The sequence below is a fragment of the Platalea leucorodia genome, assembly GCF_965183815.1.
Source record: "Platalea leucorodia genome assembly, chromosome: 3".
In the NCBI taxonomy this organism is placed as follows: Eukaryota; Metazoa; Chordata; class Aves; order Pelecaniformes; family Threskiornithidae; genus Platalea; species Platalea leucorodia.
In genome coordinates this window covers 73700185-73719299 of record NC_138825.1, presented here as the reverse complement: position 1 = coordinate 73719299, position 19115 = coordinate 73700185, and the positions used below count along the sequence as shown (strand labels likewise).

The 19115-nt window shown below is 39.9% G+C and overlaps 1 protein-coding gene across 6 annotated transcripts in view; it reads left to right on the top strand.

The window, feature by feature from the left end:
* The window catches only part of NT5DC1 (5'-nucleotidase domain containing 1), a 199596-nt gene that overhangs the window by 168748 nt on the left and 11733 nt on the right, over nucleotides 1–19115 (top strand). For 5 of the 6 annotated variants that reach the window (XM_082307059.1, XM_082307056.1, XM_082307055.1 and 2 more), the window contains one exon: nucleotides 7831–8299. In XM_082307059.1, coding sequence (XP_082163185.1) covers nucleotides 7831–8299 — 469 coding nt within the window. Of the gene's footprint in view, nucleotides 1–7830; nucleotides 8300–19115 lie in introns of those variants that run through there. The other variant, XM_082307058.1, reaches the window with a different exon arrangement.

Sequence of the window (19115 nt, the reverse complement as noted above, 5' to 3'; positions counted from 1 at the left end):
AGATATACAGAGAGCAAGAACCGGTTTTGTAAAACTCCAGCATAAACACTCCATTTGTTTCCAAAGAATTGCCAGTCATGGAGGCAATTGAATGAAGGACCATAAAAACAATAAGGAGGAAAGATTAAAACTGTTAGTTATACATAGTAGAGGAGAACACCAAGCCAGGGGACTTAAAACATTTACAAGTATTTGGAAGAGTAAAGGTCAAGGCTGACAAAGAAGTATTAGTTGGAAAAGAGGATAGAAATTAAAGTCAGAAATGGAAACAGTAGTCTCGGTATCAGAAGTTTCTGGTGCCGTAATCGGCCTCCTAAAAAGCGAGGGAAGCTGCATGGCATGCAGCAGTTTGAGTGGGCTGGATTAGGCACAGGGAGGAATTCTGTTTTGGCAGCAGTAAAATTGGCTTTCCCCTTTTGCATGTATGATTATTTCTTTCTATCCTCTGTTTGCGCCTCCCGGGCATTGCAATCACCCTCTGAAGGTTTTCCAGCTCTCCCTGCGCACCGTGGTGGTACCACTCAGTCCGTGCAGAGGCCACGCTCTTGCTTACCTCAAATAATCCCTTCCGTTGCTCGCTTCCTCTCGTGAGGCACAGTTGCACTCTTGGGTTGTAGGCTGCTGTCAGAGGAGACCCTATGCGTGGTTTCTGATACCCCACACCGAAGGCTTCACAGCCTTACAGACCCCCCGAATGGGTCTACGTGTGTAGGCTGGGAAGATGCGTTACTTCTTAGCAGCTGCCAAATTAATACGGTGTCACCACCCAAATTGTTACAGGCGCTTTTTGTTCTGTGTTTCTACAGTGTCTGTTACTATCATAGTCCTAGGCGCCAAAAGTGCCCTACGTGCTGTAACAATATAATAGATGGATGAGTGGTTTGATTGACTTCTGGGGCATTAATCATAGAATCGTTTAGGTTGGAAAAGACCTTTAAGATCATCAAGTCCAACCGTTAACCTAACACTACCAAGTCCACCACTAAACCATGTCCCTAAGCACCACACCTACCCGTCTTTTAAATACCTCCAGCGATGGAGACTCAACCACTTCCCTGGGCAGCCTGTGCCAGTGCCTGAGTATCCTTTCAGTGAAGAAATTTTCCCTAATATCCAATCTAAACCTCCCCTGGCACAACTGGAGGCCATTTCCTCTTGTCTTATCGCTTGTTACTTGGGAGAAGAGTCTGACCCCCCCTCGCCTGCAACCCCCTTTCAGGTAGCTGTAGAGAGTGATAAAGTCTTCCCCTCAGCCTCCTCTTCTCCAAACTAAACAACCCCAGCTCCCTCAGCCGCTCCTCATAAGACTTGTGCTCCAGACCCTTCACCAACTTCGTTGCCCTGCTTTGGCCACGCTCCAGCACCTCGATGTCCTTCTTGTAGTGAGGGGCCCAAAACTGAACACAGTACTCGAGGTGCGGCCTCACCAGTGCCAAGTACAGGGGGACAATGGCACGGACAAACGTAGTTAATGTATCCTTTTGGCCTATATGGAAATTCTCAAACTGTCTTCCATTAGTGTTAGTGTCTGTGAAAACATTTCTGTAAAAGATGGTAACTATATTTTTAATTATCGAAATGGCCTTTTAAAAGTACTTCAGCTCAAGATAAAATGCTGGTGCTCTAAAGGAAATCTTTCTGTAGTAGCTTATAGTTTTATGCCTTTGATGGTAAAAGGGACTGAGCTTTCATTCACTGAATGTGAATGCCTTAACAGGCATGTCTGTACTGGTTGGGAATGATCGCCTTCTGGATTCTGGATATCAAAATGACTTTCTTACTCATTCGATACAGTGAAATATGGAATAAAAGATCCCACTAAGGGTTAGGAATAGTAATGTTAGTGCAACCAAAAAATTACTGAGAAAGCAGTAGGGTAAATTATAAAATAGAAGAAAATTCCAAATTCCCAGATTATGGTTTGGGCATGCAGACAATTGAAATCTTGTTTTTGCTTGAGGCAGAGAGAAGGTTATGCATTCAGCGTGTGCGTGTGCATGCCCATTAATTTATATATACAGTGGTAAAATAGACAAATAAGCTTTTAAATGACAGGAATAAATAGATGAAACTTCCACCGCAGATACCTTACGCGTCCTACTGTAAATTTACAAAAATACTTTGCAGTTGCTGTCCTATCTGTAGCATGGTGGAGAATGAATGCAACCCTCCGTTCCCCCAGAGTGATGGTCTCACATGGCTGTGTACTGCTCGAAGTAGGTCCATTGAATTTTGTGCATAGAACAAAGGACAGACACAAGTTTAAATCTTGACTGCTGACATGATATCCTATACTGATAATTCCTATAGGAACTGGTTGTTTCTGATTGCCTTTATGATTTTCATAGCACAGCTGTTATTCAGACATAAAAGTTGATACAAAGCTTCTTTCACAGTACTTCAGATCACCGCGGAACAGGTGCAATAGTAACACCTGGGTACCTGAGCTGTGCTTTATTTATTGTAGATTCTGAATTATATTTGCAATTTCAGTATTTATGCTTTTAAATACCTTTGACATTATATAATTGTGATGTAGCATATTTCTCATACTGAAAAAATCAGAGGAAGAAATGAAGTAATGTCCCCAGTGGTTAAGGTTGTAATAGGTATTTTTCAAGTTGTAAGCAGTGATTTTTACACCTTTCCAGCATTTTTATTGGAGAGACAGGTGGTCACTGGTTTTATCTCGCTGGCCAAAAGGCGGGTGGAGGAAGGACTCCCGACTGCTCTTATCCTGGGACATGGGAGTTTTCTGCACTGCTGTCCAGCCCCGCAGCTTTGAGAGGGACTCAGCAGTACTGCTTGCTGATGTGGGAACTATACAGCTTGGGCCTTTGGTCAGTAGATTTATTGTGATTGTTACAGTACAAAGATAAGTTTATAGTTTTCTTGGTCCCATTCCATCTGCTGCCTAATTTTGCTATATCGGATACGTTTCTGTGAGTCAGTAGGAACCAAATGGCAATATGTATCGGAATTAGTCTTTATTGACCCTTTCACCTCTCTGTTTTCATTGACTTACCCTGCATTTTTTAGTACTTAAATGTCATTGGATTTGGTTAGAGGACTTAATTGCTCTCCCATTTTTAAATATGTTTGCAAAATATTTAGATCAGTGGTAAAACTGACAATGTTGGACAAAACAGTTTTCCAGTTGATGTAAGTGTCATGATTTTAAACCACTACCATTTCCAGCTGATTAATTCAGTTTTATAGATGCTGCTTCTCTTATCAGCAACAAAGTCAATTGCAGCGTGTGTGAAAAGATTTGCTAATTATTTGAGGTATTTGGACAAAGTGCCAAAAAAGACCTCCTACAGAAGTTTTCTTTTTTCCTCTGTGATCTAACCTAGCACTCTTCGTGGCAAGCAGTTTTGTTTTGGCAGCTGTCAGCATCGGTACAAAAAGATGCACACCCATCTCCATTTAATGGGACGAGATACCATGTACATCTATCTCATTGCAACATTACCTATTAGTTTCACAGTATTGGTATGGCAGCAGTTGTTGCTGGTGGTTGACCATTTCTTGTTAAAATAGCTATGACCCTCTTACCTGTTTTAGCACTGGATGCTAAAATTGCTTATTTTAGTTTTAGTATAGTACTTTTGAATGGCTGAACAAGGTGATCTTATCACGTAATTTAAGTTGTGACAAAAGGGCCTCTCTTCTTTAAATGGTATCAAACCAAGTTTATTTGGTGAACTTATTTGTATAAACCACTGTCCAGTTCAGTTACTGGCATCAGTTTTACAATGCTTTTTTTTTTTTGCTGCAGGTGAAAATCTACTCATTGATGCAGACGGGGAGAACTGAAATAGTTAAGATTTAGTCTGTTTTTTCTAGAATAATTGATGTTCTTTACTGTTTGTTTCTGCTGGCAATGGAGTGGAAATCATGGCAAATGGTCTTTCAATCTAGGATTAAGTGACGTGCTTTTTAAAGCATGTGGTATATTAGCGTTTTCTTCCATGGGCAAGCATCCTTCACTCTCTTTTTAATTTTTAATACTTTATCAGGTCATGGTTTCCAAACTGAATAAAACCCCCTCATTGTCAGAAAAGGTTGAGTTGCTTGGTAAAGTTATTCTTGGAAGATGTAGCTAGTAATGATGTAGTGCAATATGAGAGTAAGAAATTCTTTTGACTTTAAAAAATGGTATTGTGAGTGCAATTTAAGCAATCAGAGGGCCCAAGCACCTATTCTTTTCGGCCCTGTGTATCAAACAAACCTGTAGCGGGTTCACTCACAACGGGTAAGGTGCAGCTTATGTGGCCAGTTATCTATACACATCTGGCTTCACCTAAGATATGCAGATAATCGAGGTTCGTATGTGTGTCTTTGAACAGTGCTATGTGTTTTTCAGCTTTCAGTATGCAAGTAAGTTGACTAAGGAAGCCTCAAACTATAGAGTTCAACACGGTTGAATATGCATTCTGCTTCAGTGTTTTTGGCTTGGTGTGGTCCGCCCCTCCCCCCGTCCCGGTACATTTATACCATTGTAATGAATTCTAAATAATCCCTAAATGTTACTGGTTTTGGTCACATTCTTCTGCTGAAGGTGCTTTTGTTCTGTTGCAACCACCTGATAATTTTTGAAGTGTTTTTTATATATATCTTATCAATCAGTGTAGTTTCTAAACAGCTACTGAACTGAGGAATGGTGATCGTGCCCATTAGCCCTACGGAGTTGCCTGATTTACTTCATTGTAAGTGTGCGGCCAGGTCCGGTCCTAGTCAGCGAAGTGCTTGATGGTGTGCGTGGTTGAAGGCAGTTCTGCCGTTTGAAATCCCTGCGGTGGTGGTTTGTCGTGGCTGTATCCAGAACCACCCAGTTTGTATTTCCTCACTATCTGGGTGATAGTTTTTACTGCATATCCACGTGTTTATTCTGTTTGGAGCTTTGTGATTGTTTTCATTATTATTTTTGCTGGTTCCGCTTTTAAGGACATCACAGATGAGAAAACATGGAACATCTGTCTCTCTCCTTGCTCTCCATAGCACAGTTTGAGCCGTAGTCGTGCCATCCTGGGGCCTCACGTGGACGATTCTCTCCACGTGGTTGTGGCTGGTGCCTCCACAGAGGTTTGCATGGAAAGGAAGGGGGACTCCTTTCTAGCTGCCTCCTCCCATCCACCAGTCACACCAGGCTGAGACCTGCAAAGCTACGGGACAGGGCTCACTGGCCTTATCGAATCATGGCTGCCATGGGTTATTGTCTTCATATCATAGGAAGGGTGTCAGTGTGATTTAACCAAGAATAAATAAGAATCACTTCGTAGTCCTGCTGTTGTCACTGCCTATTGACTTTCTTCCAGATCTTGACTCTGCCTATGCTGCCTATGAATATACTGTAGATTGGTTTTCCAGTTATGCTGTTGTTAGTCTAAACAATGTGGTATGGTGGTTGCTTCTCATGTACAAGGTTAAAAAAGGGTTTACCTTCTCTATTAAATGCACACATGCATAAGGGGGGTTACTGAATTCTTAAAATACGCGCTATGAGTTTTAGACAACACCAGAGGTGTTTGATGATGGTGAAATGCTGGGAAATGTGTGTCCAGATTTACAAAGGAATTCTTGGAAACCTTACTGTATATTCCCTAATCTCAGGTCAGAAAGACCCTAATTTAGGGGACTCTTAAAACCGTCCCTAAATTTATGTACGTGCTTAATTCTCATTAATGTGCAGAAGTACTTACAGAAATCAAACCAAGGAAAAGAATGCATGAAGTCCGTACTGCTAGCTGGGATTTTTTTCTGGTTATGTAAGCTAGGAAACTTCTTTCAATGTATGATCATCACAGAAAAAGTTACAGGCTTTTTTGCTTTTTTCGGATTTTTTTTTTAGGTTCTTTCCTCTGCCCCCAGTTCTAAAGGATCATAGAGGCTTTAAAAAACTATGGTGGTTTTTTTTTTTAATTATGAAAAAGCAGTTCTTTTCAACAGTTAAAAAAATGACATTGTGTTTCAAACATGAGGTACTGGTTTGGCTGGTTTGTACCTCCTTCCTTTCAAAGTATACTGTTGTATGGTTTCCTTATTTATAGATGAGAATATGAATAGACTTGAGTATGTTTGGATAAACTATGGTGCATGTTTCTTTGTATGTGTGTATGTGGTGAGAGACTACGTAGTAAGAGATTCATAGTAAAAGAGAGAGATAGTAAAAGCATTACCAAATAAACCACCCTGTGATATGCGTAAATGTGTCCTGTAATGACTGGTTTACATCCAAAAAAGGGCAAAACTTACTTGCAAAATGCATTAATATACTATGAAAATGTCATCTTCCGTTACATTCTGTTAAAGCAATTATGCTACACACTGTAATATATAAATGTAGGCAGTTACAGGGTGCAATATTATTTTTACCCTAGGCAGGAATGCACAAGAAGAGATGTACTTCTTGGCCAAAGATGCCTGCTCCCAAATTAATTTTAGGAGCTGAACACAAGCACCTAGAGGGTCTGTGTACCCAGTACTCATGGAGGGACCCAGTCTATCAAGGTTGTCTCATTGTCTATGCACATACTAATGATATTGTTGAATCAGGATGTGAGTCTCTTAATAAGGTTTTAGTAGCCTAAGTTTCTGTTAGAAAATTTTGGCATCTCTAGGTAGGGAGCTGTGGGGAGAAATAAAAGGTTGCTCTGTACTTCAGCTTCTTGCGAGTTTTATGACTGAATCCTATGAAACAGGTTTTCCATGGAAAAAACATTTCATATTTGTTTTTAGGTTTTCTTTCCTTCTGTCTATTTCTCCTTTTAATAATTGAAAACTACTGTTCATTATTTACATAAAACTGTCTCTCTTGGGTCTGCTTTCTGTAACCTTTCCCCTCGGAAGAATTCTAGGAATTTGCTGGCTTTCCTCAGGGGGACCCTGGCCATGTTTTATCTGAGACTTCAGGCTAGATAGTTTGTAATTTTTATGAGGTAACTTACTATGTTTAAATACTTGCATTTAACCTCTGCATAGATTTGCCATTTGAGCACATTTTGAGAAGTCATGTACAGAGGAAAATATGCACTTTAATTCAACGTTCAGCCGTCTTGGTAGCTGGCAGTAAATCTCCACGTGCAAAATGGAGAGCCCCGTAGAAAAAGAATAATAATAATAATGATGATGATGATGATGATGCAAAACCCCTAAATGCCCTGAAGGCAAGGTATTGCAGCTGTTTTTCTAAGGCTCTGCAGCTTTCTCTTTCTCTTTTTTCTTTCTGACTTGTTCTTTTTTTTTTTTTTTTTTTTTTTTTTTTTTTTTTTTTTTTTTTTTTTTTTTTTTTTTTTTGAAAACGAGGACGTGTCAGAACCGGAGGCCTCAAGCGCAGTATAAAATGACCCCGGCGCAAACCTCCAGCATTCCTCATCGTTCCCTCTCCAGCTGCTAACATCAGCCAAGGCAGCACACAGGCTTGGCTGCCGCCAGCACAAGCTCCCCGGCTCTCCCCCTTCCTCCTCCCCTCCCACCCTTCTCTACTTGCCAGTACAGTCAGCACTGCTTCATATTAGGCACCGTTGCAGTTATTTGAAATCTTGAGTACAAGAGCTGTCAGTGTGTTCCTTCGTCTTGTATCAGCTACTAGAGGGAAAGATGTGGGAGGGAGAGGCTTTCTTCAACGTGTACAGGTTTTCCTTTAGGATGAATTGCTCAGTAGGTATTTTGTCTGAAGTATTCATATAGAAATGATTTGAAAGCCACTTGGGCAATGCGTGGGGTTCTTTAAGTCTAGGTGAAATTGTATTTCCTAGAGAGCATCCTGAATTATAGTATCTCATGGATGCATTTTCTAACTCTCTCTCTCACATCCGTCTGCCATAGGATATTTTAAAGATGGTTTGGCTGCCATTGCGACTTGGAGATCTGATGCCACAATGAGGACTCACACACGGGGAGCCCCAAGTGTGTTTTTAATACACGTGGTTTGCTTCGCCTTTGCCTACGGCGCCAGGGAGGACCCGGACGCGATGGTTCCTTTTGTCAATGCCAACTATGACAGCTACCCCATGCTCTACTTCTCCAAAGGCGACGTGGAGGCTCTGCGTCTCCAGGCCACCACCACGCACCAGCACATTGCGGCTCGTCTGGTTGAGGCAGTGCAAACGATGCTGTCGAATCCCCTGGAGTACCTTCCTCCCTGGGACCCGAAGGAGTTCAGCGCTCGGTGGAATGAAATTTATGGCAACAACCTCGGGGCCCTGGCGATGTTCTGTGTGCTCTACCCTGAAAACATCGAGGCCATCAGCATGGCCAAGGATTACATGGAGAGGATGGCGGCTCAGCCTAGTTGGTAGATTTTTGTCTTTTTTTTTTTTTTAAGTTGTTCTTACTGTGTAAAGTGCTTGCAGTTGGAGGACTGAGTGGATGAGTGAATTGCTTAAATTATTTCAGTTGTTCTAACATTCACTTTAACAGTGACTAACTTGCTGAATGCATTTACCCTCATCTGGACCAGCAGTGACACACAGCTTTTCACCTTCACTGGACTTATCCTGTTGCAAATTAATGCTGAAAGAAGGAGCATGATCCTTTGTGTACCATCCTAATTGCTGTAAAGTAAAAAAAAAAATAATCCAAACCCACTCCCAATCAGAAGGCAGGGTTTCACATCTGATTTGTGGCAAGAAGTTCTAAAGTGTTATTTTTAATTTCTTTTTTCCAGACTCATATGTATCTTTTGGGTAATTTGTCCTTAGGAAGAATTCAGGAAAGGGGGACCTATGAAAAAGATATAAGTAGGTGTAGGTAAAAATGACGCTCTTCAGTTTCTGCAGTCTGCTCTAACATCTGCCTGAGCTTCGGTTCAGACTTGGCAGCTCCACTTGGCTGTACAGTTCTTGGGCCTCTCCTTAAGACATGCTAGGACGTGATAGTTGTCCATCTCATTACTTTACTGGAACTGAGTAACTGGCATTTCGATGACCACCTCCTGCATTAACTTCACCTGGATGTGAATTGTCATCCACAAGTTACTCTGTCCTCACTGTGCCACACTCTTTCTATGGGGACAGAAGTTAATGTTCTCACTGTATGAGTGAGTCTAGCAATTGGGACTCCAAGGTCTCTCTCCTTCTCTTCATCTCCCTTTTTCATACCCACCAGCAATTTATCTCCCTTTTTTTCTCAGGCAGACACATTTTCCCTACCCCCCCTGCAGCAGTTGCCACTCATTGCACCTTGCAGACGGTGGCCCAGGGTTGCTGCCACTGTGAGGAGGTCAGAGGATGGAAACGTGGGCTTTGCCGGGACAGTGGCTTCTGCGCAAGGCAGCGAGCTGGAGCTGCAATGGGGCACCGCTCCCCTGTGTTGTAGCTGCTGTCCTACAGCTCCGTGGCGGCACCAGCTCAGCAGAAGTCTGAGTCAGGTTTCAAGTCAGCACAGGAAGAAGCATTAACTGTTCAAGCATTGCTCAAACTACTATTCCTTACCTTCTTTGGGTTAAGATGAACTAGTAGTGTCCTATAAATGGCATCTATCCATGGACTGTCATTGGAATTATGCTGGATTTGAGCTAGCATAACTTGGAATCCATATCCTCTTGATGGGCATGATTTAAAAGGTATTACAGTGTTGGCGTTCCCTTATACCAAGTATTAAAGTGGTGAATGCCACAGAAATATAGGAACTAGAACAAAAGAAGTGATGGGAGAGAGAAGGAACACACTGGGCTTACGTTGCTTGTGTGTCACAGAAGAGAGGACACATGGGAGTTGGGAAGAAAAGTATTGGCACAGCAGGGTGGTGGTGATTTCCAAAATCTTCCACTGAAGCACAGCAATACAAAGCTTCAGTCTTACTTGCCTCCAGAGGCAGTCTGTGTTTCTCCTGGCACACTGGCAGAGGGATAGAGTCGTACAGAGGTGAATCCAAGGACGTGTAACCATCTCCAACGGGACCTACGGACTGCTCCAAAGTCAACACCTTCCTCCCTAGTTTCATTGTTCGCACTCTTTCTTAACTTGCTTTGGGTAGTGTAAACACAGTTACGGGGCCATCTGTTTTAATGGAATAAGAAAGAGAAGCAAGTAATATTTTGAGGAGTGGAACTTATTTGTGTCTGTCTTTCTCAGTTTCCTATGTCTCACTCACTGTCTCAGTAACCTCATTTCAGTTCCTTGTGTCCTGTGATTCCTCCCCTGGATTAATTGTGGTTCCTCTGTCCCTTGCCGTAATGCTCTGCTTTGTCCCAGCTGACCAGATACCAATCAGAACTGAGCAGATATCCTATTTCCACTTGGCTTTGATGAGATTTACCTCCCCCAAACTACTGTTTTTCTCAAGCATGTATCTTGCATACCTTGGTAAAAGAGAAGCCATGCTTTTCCTATCTTTCCCTTCTGATATAGACATGTCATTCAGCAAACAATCAAGGTTTAATCAAGGTTCTCCGCTTTGCAAAAGAAGCGGGTGCAATGCACTTAGTAGGGGAAGTACAGAAGGAGGAAATCAGGAACATGGGCGATAGGGTTGGGATAGGCTGCCCTTTGTATAATCTCCAGCTGGCCAGCTTTTCAAATGCTGTGACAGAAACATGGATCTGGTTTCCATTTTTGTTTTTCCCCTGAGAACTTATGGCTGAATGCTGTCAACATGGAGTTCACACTATAGCTCCATCAGTGATGGCAGTAATATAGATCCCTCTCCCTTGTCCAACAGTGGTTTTCAGGAAACTGTAGGAATGTAAAATCTCTGAAGCATGTAGTGCTCTGTCTCGTTTTGTTCAAATAGGTCATCAGGTTCAGAAGCTGAAGGAGTGGACAGACAGATTATGTAAATCTGTTTTTCCTAAGAAGCTCAACTAAAAAGTACCAGAAAACATGTTACTGCACACACTTTTCCACTTAGGATAAGACTAGGAGAACAAACATGGCAAATAGGAGAGTTGTGGCCTGAGCTCTAGCAGGCATTTAGATGTTACGGCATCTAAAGCATTGTGTAAGACTGTACATGAGCTGTTCGGGCAATGTCATGGGGATGGAATTTAAAAAAAAGAAGTTGTCCAGTCTGTTTAGGCATGTTTAGTTTCCCTCAGACTTTGGGGAAAATATCATTCTCGGTGATATATTATGAATGTTACCCTTATTAAATAATTTGAGGGCACATGTGTTCTGATCAGGAGAGTGGAAAGAAGGAGCAGTTTTGGTGTTGCCCAAGGTTGGAGCCTTGAATGTTAGGAGACTCATCTGCCAAAACTCCTCATGTCATCGGTAAAGAGGGCTTGTCCAGAGAGGTATCGGTAAGATAAGTAAATCAGAGGAACTTTTCTCTCCTAGACTTCCTCTATAATGTAGGTGCCTAAACTGCCATGTAAATTGCATGAAAAGTGCCTTTTTACCACCGACAGATTCATCAATGTGTGTTGGAAAGTTAAACCTGGTAGTCATATAGAGGCCTTGTTGGCAGCTTGATTCTTTCAACAGTATCATCTGGATTTCTTTTGACTTCTGCTGACACGGCATTGACTCTAAAATAGCTCTAAAATTAAAAAAAAAAATCCAGTTGGATGAGTTTCCTCTAATTTTTGTGGCAATATTAAATAAAATTTAAGCCTTACCAGAAGAAAAAGTGTATTTTGGTAGTGTGTGCAGCAGTTGGATAAAATAAATATAGTTTAAAATGTTGCTGGTTATTTGTCCCAGAATGCCAGGAGATTAAGGAGACTGACATTTTAAATTTCATCTTTACATTAGTGAGAATCCTCAGTAGTTCAAATGTGGTTCAATATCTCGGGATATAATTATGAGAAAGTCTACTGGTAACTGATACCTACATGGAAGGGGCATGTAATCAAGCATTTTTGTCTTTTCTCATCTATTACAATAGTCATTTTACATCACATAATAAAGTACACCCTTAACTGAGGTCTCATTCATGTAGGCTGACAGAGCTTGAGCCGTTTGTCCTAACAACCGCTGTTGATAGGCATGCTGCTCATAACAGAGCATCCGTAATTGCTACATCCTGGAGAAGGTTTACGTTTTAAAATAAACAAAGGGGCAATGGCTAATAGCTAACTATAACAATCACCCAAAATAATATGGGAACGGGCAATGTTTTGGAGACTAGCAAGAGCAGGGAAACGTAGCGCATTAATATTTCAGTAAAAATAGATTAATGGTTTTGCCTGTAAAAATTAAAAGCAGGTGTTAAATAACTCGCGTGGTTTTCCTGGGATTTGATATCTAGATGCTGTCTAAAATCCTAGGGAAAGTTTGTCCTTATATTTAAGCTGTATTATCTTGTTTTACAGAGAACAGAGGATATAGATGCGTTTTCTGGCATTTTTATCTCTGACTGGCCCCTAGAGCACTCCCCACCAGAAGTGTGTTTTTGGCCGAGGGGATCTGTACTCGTGATTCTTTCCATATGCCGCCTCGGCCCGTTCCCGCACTGAGCGGAGTGATGTAATCGGAGTCACACATCGTGCAGAACTAAGAGTCCAGTCAGATTCTGTGTTTTGGACAAAGCAGTGAAAAACTGTCTTCTTTACTAAGCCTGCCTTATAAAGAAATGCCTTGGAAGTTCATAACTTCTTCACCCTTCTTACAGCAGGAGAGACATCCCCATTTGCAATTGCCAGTCACAAGATTTCTGTACTTCTTTTTTTTTTTTCTGCATATAGCTGATGCACCGTTTTTAAAGACAAGTATGTTACCAATGTGCAGTAAGGTGTGGGATTTGACAGTAAGCCTGGCTCCGTGGGTTTCAGAGGGGAGATAATTACTGTCGAGCACATGCAAACATTCCAAGGAAATCTCCGCGAGTAAGGAGAAGCTAACGGGAGGCTGTGGCATAACAAATCCGTGACCTTTCTGCTATTTCTTATTAACCAGCGATCCTATAGCCTTCTGTTAGTCCCTGTTTATTAAAAGTATTGGAGCACGCTATAGGACCGTTGCTGTAAGTATCCAGATAGTGCTCAGTGTTGAACAATATGGATTACAAAGTGAAAATACATAAATATAAATAATTAAATGTGTAGATAAATGCATAACTAAAATAAATTCACATGTGCCGAGTTGAAATAAAGCGAGTCACTGTGCTGACACCACAAATTTAGAACATCTGTTTGACTCCCAATAATCAACCAGCAGTCACATTCAAAGAAAACTTAGGAGGGTTTTATAAGACTGCAGCCTAGAAGTTAGTATAAAAGAAGCTTGGGGGATGCTGAGATAGTCTCCTACAGGGAGGAAGAAAAAGAAAAGGAAGGGTAGGAGGATGAATTTGGTATCTGGAATATATATTATATTAGTAAGTGAAATATCAAACCCTCATGCTGTTTTTATCTTTTTCATATGTAGCATTTAAAAATAGAAATAGTGCGTGACTGTGAAATTAAATGGCTAGCTGGATTTTGAAGAGTTTCTTTTATACCTTCTTTTTTAATTGGTAGGATCTCTAGGAGATAAATTGGCTCTGAAGTTCTGTGGTAGCTACAGGGAGCTCACTTTGTGGCATGCCTGGTATAAAAATTTGCTACAATGAGAGCTAGAGGTAATCTGTTGAAATAATAACATAACTAAGTTTCTGTGTTTGCTTAATATGGCACTAAGTACTACTAAAACAGCCTCAGTTCTTGTTTGTTAATGTGTCAACGCAGAAGGATCATGATAGACACTAAGAGCGAGCCCGGTGTGAAAAGGACCCTCTTGTGATCAAAGCCAAAAATGAGAGAAGAGGATCTGAAAGAAGCTTTAGAAGCGGCAGAATGATGATTATAGACCTATGGGGAAACAGAGAGAAAGAGGATAGAAAGTAGATGAAGGTATCCAAAGGAGTAAAGTTTTAGTTGCCTCCTCAATACCTAAGCAGTACAACCCTGCTTTTATAGTAAGCTCTTAAAACTTCTAAAAAATTTTGTCTATATGTTGCCTTTTTTCTTCCATATTGATATGAATGTAGCCCTCTATATTTAACCACTCCTTTGCCTGTCTTCCTCTGAACTGAGCTGCAATGAACATGAGCACGTCAGAGGGGCTGCCGCTGAAACACGGCTGGTGAGGAGATAGGGGCAAACTTGTCATGTTTTACCTTAGGCACCGGCAATATAAATCATCAGTTTTTCAAGGATGTTTTTTATTCTTAACATTTTTGTTGTCGCAAATGACAGAGCACTTGGGTTGTGCCGATAATGGGGTTTTTGTTTTGGCAGCCAACCAGAAAAATGTGGAAAGGGTGAAAGCTGAGAGGTTGTTTTGGATGAAACGGATTTTGTCAAGGATTTTTCTTTTTTCTTTCCAAAACAAAAATTGGAAGATATTGTTCCATTAGTGAAAAAATATTCCATTTGAGCACAAGAAAATATTTTGTTTTGGAGGCTTTGTAAGAAAAATACTGAAAATTGAGTCTAGTTTATAAAATAATTGTTGGTGGTCTCATTCCCCTTGGTAGGTATACTCCTTGGTAGGTATACTCCCTCTGGCCACGGAAGAATATTTCTCTCCTTTGCCTGACGGGAGGTTTAAAGCTGTATCTCCTTCCCCTAGAAGTGGGTCTGTAGAGTGCCAGGGCATTGCCATTGGCATTGGGAAGACTGTACAATTACGCAATCGATTTCAGGCTCAAGAGGTTAGTTGGCCCCATTACATGCCACATTTGCATCCACACTTGACGTTTAATGTGCATTGTTAGCTAAAATGCATGCTGTTAGCTAGCTACCATGTCTAAGGCAGATTGCATCAAAATGCAGTAGAGAGCTGTCCTTGAACTAATTTTCACCTATAAACCTTTAGAAAAGAGCCTTGACTCATTTCCTTTGCATCCAACCTAGTGAGAGTGAGGGGTTCAGTACTGGCATGCTTCCTTCAGTCATTAACTTAATCTGCCCTCAACCTCCACAAGTTACTCTGCAGTAAGTAATTTGTCATGGGAAAGTTTGGAGCATTAAACTTCAGGATGTGGATTACTTGTGTAATATATGTGTCAGGATGTGCTTAATGCTTCATTTTGCATGCAGTGATGGCATATTACTTGTTGACATAGAGGCTAGAAATCAGATCTCACACTGCCTGGAAGGGTGTTCTGTTTCTTAAGCTAGAGTGTGTTATTTTCCTATTTACTTCGATTTGTTTTTAAGAACTGGATACAAAGTGAAGGAAAGGTGATTCTAAACATCCCACAGGCCATGATCAGGGAACTCACTCAAGCAGGAGAGTTTGATTTAAATCCTGCCTTGAACTGGGCAGACAGTGGTTTTTCCCTCTTGGCTTATATTTCTTAGAGAAATGCTAGTACTTCTGGTTTCAGTAAGGAAGTAGTTACTAGTAGAGAGAAATGAGGGAAAAAGATGGAAAACCATGTCTACTGAGAGAAGAGACATTAGCAGCATTAGGAATGTTGTCAAGAAATGGAGAGGTTGCGGCAATCTTACCACAATTTTTCTTGTTTTTGTTGTTGTTGTCGATACTGATTTTTACTTCCCATCTGAAATTTTATACAATTGGTATACTTATTTAGAGCACAGAATTGCATTTAGTGAAGGTGGTATGTACGCTCTTAGCCTTGGACAATGCAGTGCATGTGTGATGGTTCTTGACATCATGTACTGATGACTGAAGAACTGGGTCTTAACTCCCCCTTCAGATTCATTGTTCATTGTAGAAGGTGGCAAATCTAAAACAGATAATCACGTTGCACCATGCTAAATTTCTCAACACAGGTACTACTTATCCATAATACCAAACTTACCATGCTACTTATCCATAATACCAACCTTATTCATGATCTCTTTATTTCTCCAGTTTCTTCACGGAGGATTTATATCAAACTCTAAATGTTTAAAATAAAGTAACAAAAATATTTTATATGACACAGATGAAGAGAACTTAAAAGAACACCCCAGGCATGTATTTGTCCTGTGCCATTCACAGAATTTGTCCAGACAGCAGTTCTTTGTGCGGAACGATGCATATGGCTTTGGATGTTTATGGAGTTTGATCACGGGCAGCAAACCTGTTCAGCACTTTTTGCTCTTTTATAAACCTTCTCAAGTCTCCAGATAGGCACCTCTTCCAAATACAGGTATAGGTATATAAGTGTAAAAAAAAAAATATTTTTTTGTACTATCTGCAGGGATGCATCTATGGTTTAGCTGTTATTCTAAAATATGTTTTAGAATTTTTGGAACAGTTGCCTTTGCTAAAAGCACTTATATTTGCAACTAAGTAGTGGCTCTATACTAAGGAATCCATTATAGATATTTTTATCTACTTAGGATTCTTTTTTTGTAACATCTGATACCTTTAAAAGACCGAAGAGGCTAATGCAGCATTGAGGTAAAGGTTATTTGCTGTCTTCAGACACAGTTAATTGCTAAGCTGAGGTTCATGCTGTCTGATGCTAAGTTTTACTCCGGAGAGGCTTAGAAAATAGCTGTTTTCCAGTGCAAAGCATTGGCATATTTTTACCTATCTATCTTTATTTGTATAAATACACACACCTTTTATTTAATATTTCAGAGCAGAGTAGTTAATAGATAGCCCTGAAAACTTTTTTCACATAATATGTTCAGTGCAGGACTATGGTACCATGCTTTCCCACGGTTTATCAGCCAGGCTGTTTACCAAATCTGACACTGGAGATCCATTTGAAAAATGAGAGTGTAATTTAGATACAAAAAGCATTTAATGCTTGCTACTTGACCATTCTTCTTGCGAATCATGTTCCACATTGTTTGGTGTACATTGCTTGGTTCCACTGAAATGCAGTTAATGGAGGTGCATTGATTTATATCGGCTAAAGAGTTATTTCTTCAAGAGAGCTTCATTTGAAGAACAGATGTTGACTGTGGTTTTGTATGTTTAGAAATGAGGGTCTTTAAATTGTCATCTTTAATTTTCTCTATTACTTGCGTGCATCTCCTCTGTTCAATTCTATACAAGACTTACTATACAGAATTGCAATTTGAGGGAAGTTATGACAAAATTACTTTGTCTAACCTGAGGTGGGTAACTATGCCAGGATGTAGGCTTAAGATGCCTAACGTAAGATTTTTTTACACTGAAGGTTGTTGTTTTGGTTTTGTTTGGTTTTTTTTTTTTTTTTCTGAAGAAATCAACAACCTAAATGCAGTCATGACTGATCGATTTAGCACTTCCCAAGTAGAAGACTGCTTTCTGTTTTATCAGAAGTGGTGCCGCAGAGACTAGCATACGCTCTTATACTATAGAATTTGATGCAGTATTGCATTTGAAACCAAACATAAAGCTAACATACATCTTAACGATACAAGTTGCAATAAATCAGTTCCACTGTTAAATCCCATTTAAGATTAAGTCAGGTAAAGATCATTAAATAGTTTTAAGCACATTCTAATTAGCAATTTGTATGTTGTTATAAGGATACTGAACTTTGAATTAAATGCTTTAAATTAACGCAAATTCTTTCATTGTTCTTCTCTTACCCGCTAATGTATAGCTTAGCCTCAATCACTTTGTAATGGTTGCAGGCAGAGGCCTTTAAAGTGGTATTTCCTATACCCATTTGAACTCTGATTTCTGAATGTGCAAAGGTTTAGTGAAAAGCAAAACTCAAATACTTTGGAAATTAGGATTCATGATATAGCTGGTCAAAGATATATGTTCATGTGTCAAAGGATTTCTGACAGCAGTGACGGTGCCAGGGTGTGGCATATAACCAGCATAGAATGCAACTTTACTTTTATGTATAGAACTAACAACATTTTAAGAACTTTTTCAATGATAAGGAAAGATGAAAAAGCAGAAAGAGGCATGCAGAGAATTATTTGAGATTGACAAATAACCAGTTAACTCAGATTTTCAATTTTTTGTGCCTCAGTGGCACAGTATAAATAAATCTGGAAAGTCAGAAGAGTTGCTTGCTCAGTTCAGCTACGTTTTCTTTCAGTTTATCTGGAAATACAGAAAGAATGAGCATCTAGGAAAAGCATGTAAATGTTTTGGCTTACAGGTCTGTAATTTTTTGCACAACAATTAAGTGAAAACATAAGTAAGAAATTTTACTATACCTGGCTGGAAGTCTTCACTGATAAGTTTAGAGTTTGAACCAGGAAAAAAACGAGAGAGAAATGTTCCCAACATTGACCACAGAGAATAGCACGTGGATGTGGAGAAGATGAGTAGTAAATTTCTAGAAAGTTTTTTCCTGATGCTTTGACAGTTATTTGTTACCACACTTATAGCTGTCTGTCTTAATATTCTTCACAACCATTTTCTGTCAATGCCTGTCAGTTAACCAAGAAACAAAACTGTGCAAACAAAATAATCTAGTCCAATAAAAACCCTGGTTCAAAAAAAAAGGTCAAATCCTGCTGCTCAATGCTGAATATATTCATGTATTTAATTTAAAATCTGTGAGATAAAAATTTCATTTAAAAAAAAGAAAAATTAATGTATAACTTCACTCAGCAGAAGATGGGATTGAAGCTGAGAGAAGGTGAACACTTAAAGCTATTGGAAATTCAGCTAATCAAAAAGCATACGGAGGCTTTCCTTACATATAGGTGCAAATGTGCCAAGTTCATTTGAGTTCTTCCAGTGATGTTAGATATACTGAAATAAAAATGAAAGGTCATTTTTCTCACTTGTGTATGTTGTGTTTTACCATAGTTGCAGTGCCCTAGGCTGACGGTCATAATTTCTACGTGATTCATTCATGCATTTTGAATGCAAATAAATGCTCCTATAGCAGAATGAGGATTTTTTTTAAATCTTGCTCTTTTGGTATTTTTTCTCATCTGTTTTTTCACACCACTGCTTACACAAATTAAGGTGAAATCGTATTTATAGAGTCACAGAATAGTTGAAGCTGGGAGGTGCACGTCTTCAGGAGCACAACACAACTTCCACTGATTGCAGTAGGACACTCTCTCATCGCAACAGTTTAAAATTCATTTCTGTAACAAAAAATATATTGCAAAGAAAGTGAAAGAAGAGAACAACCATGAAAGCAACTGATGATTGTTCAGTTTATCAAAGATTTTTTTTCACTATGTATTCCTTCACATTTCCTTTTCTGTAGAACTGTGACCTGAAAGTACTGTCAATACTGCAAAACTAAAGTCTTTGATACACAATATGTGCTTGATTTAAGAGAAAGAATTGTTCTACACTACCTCCACCTCC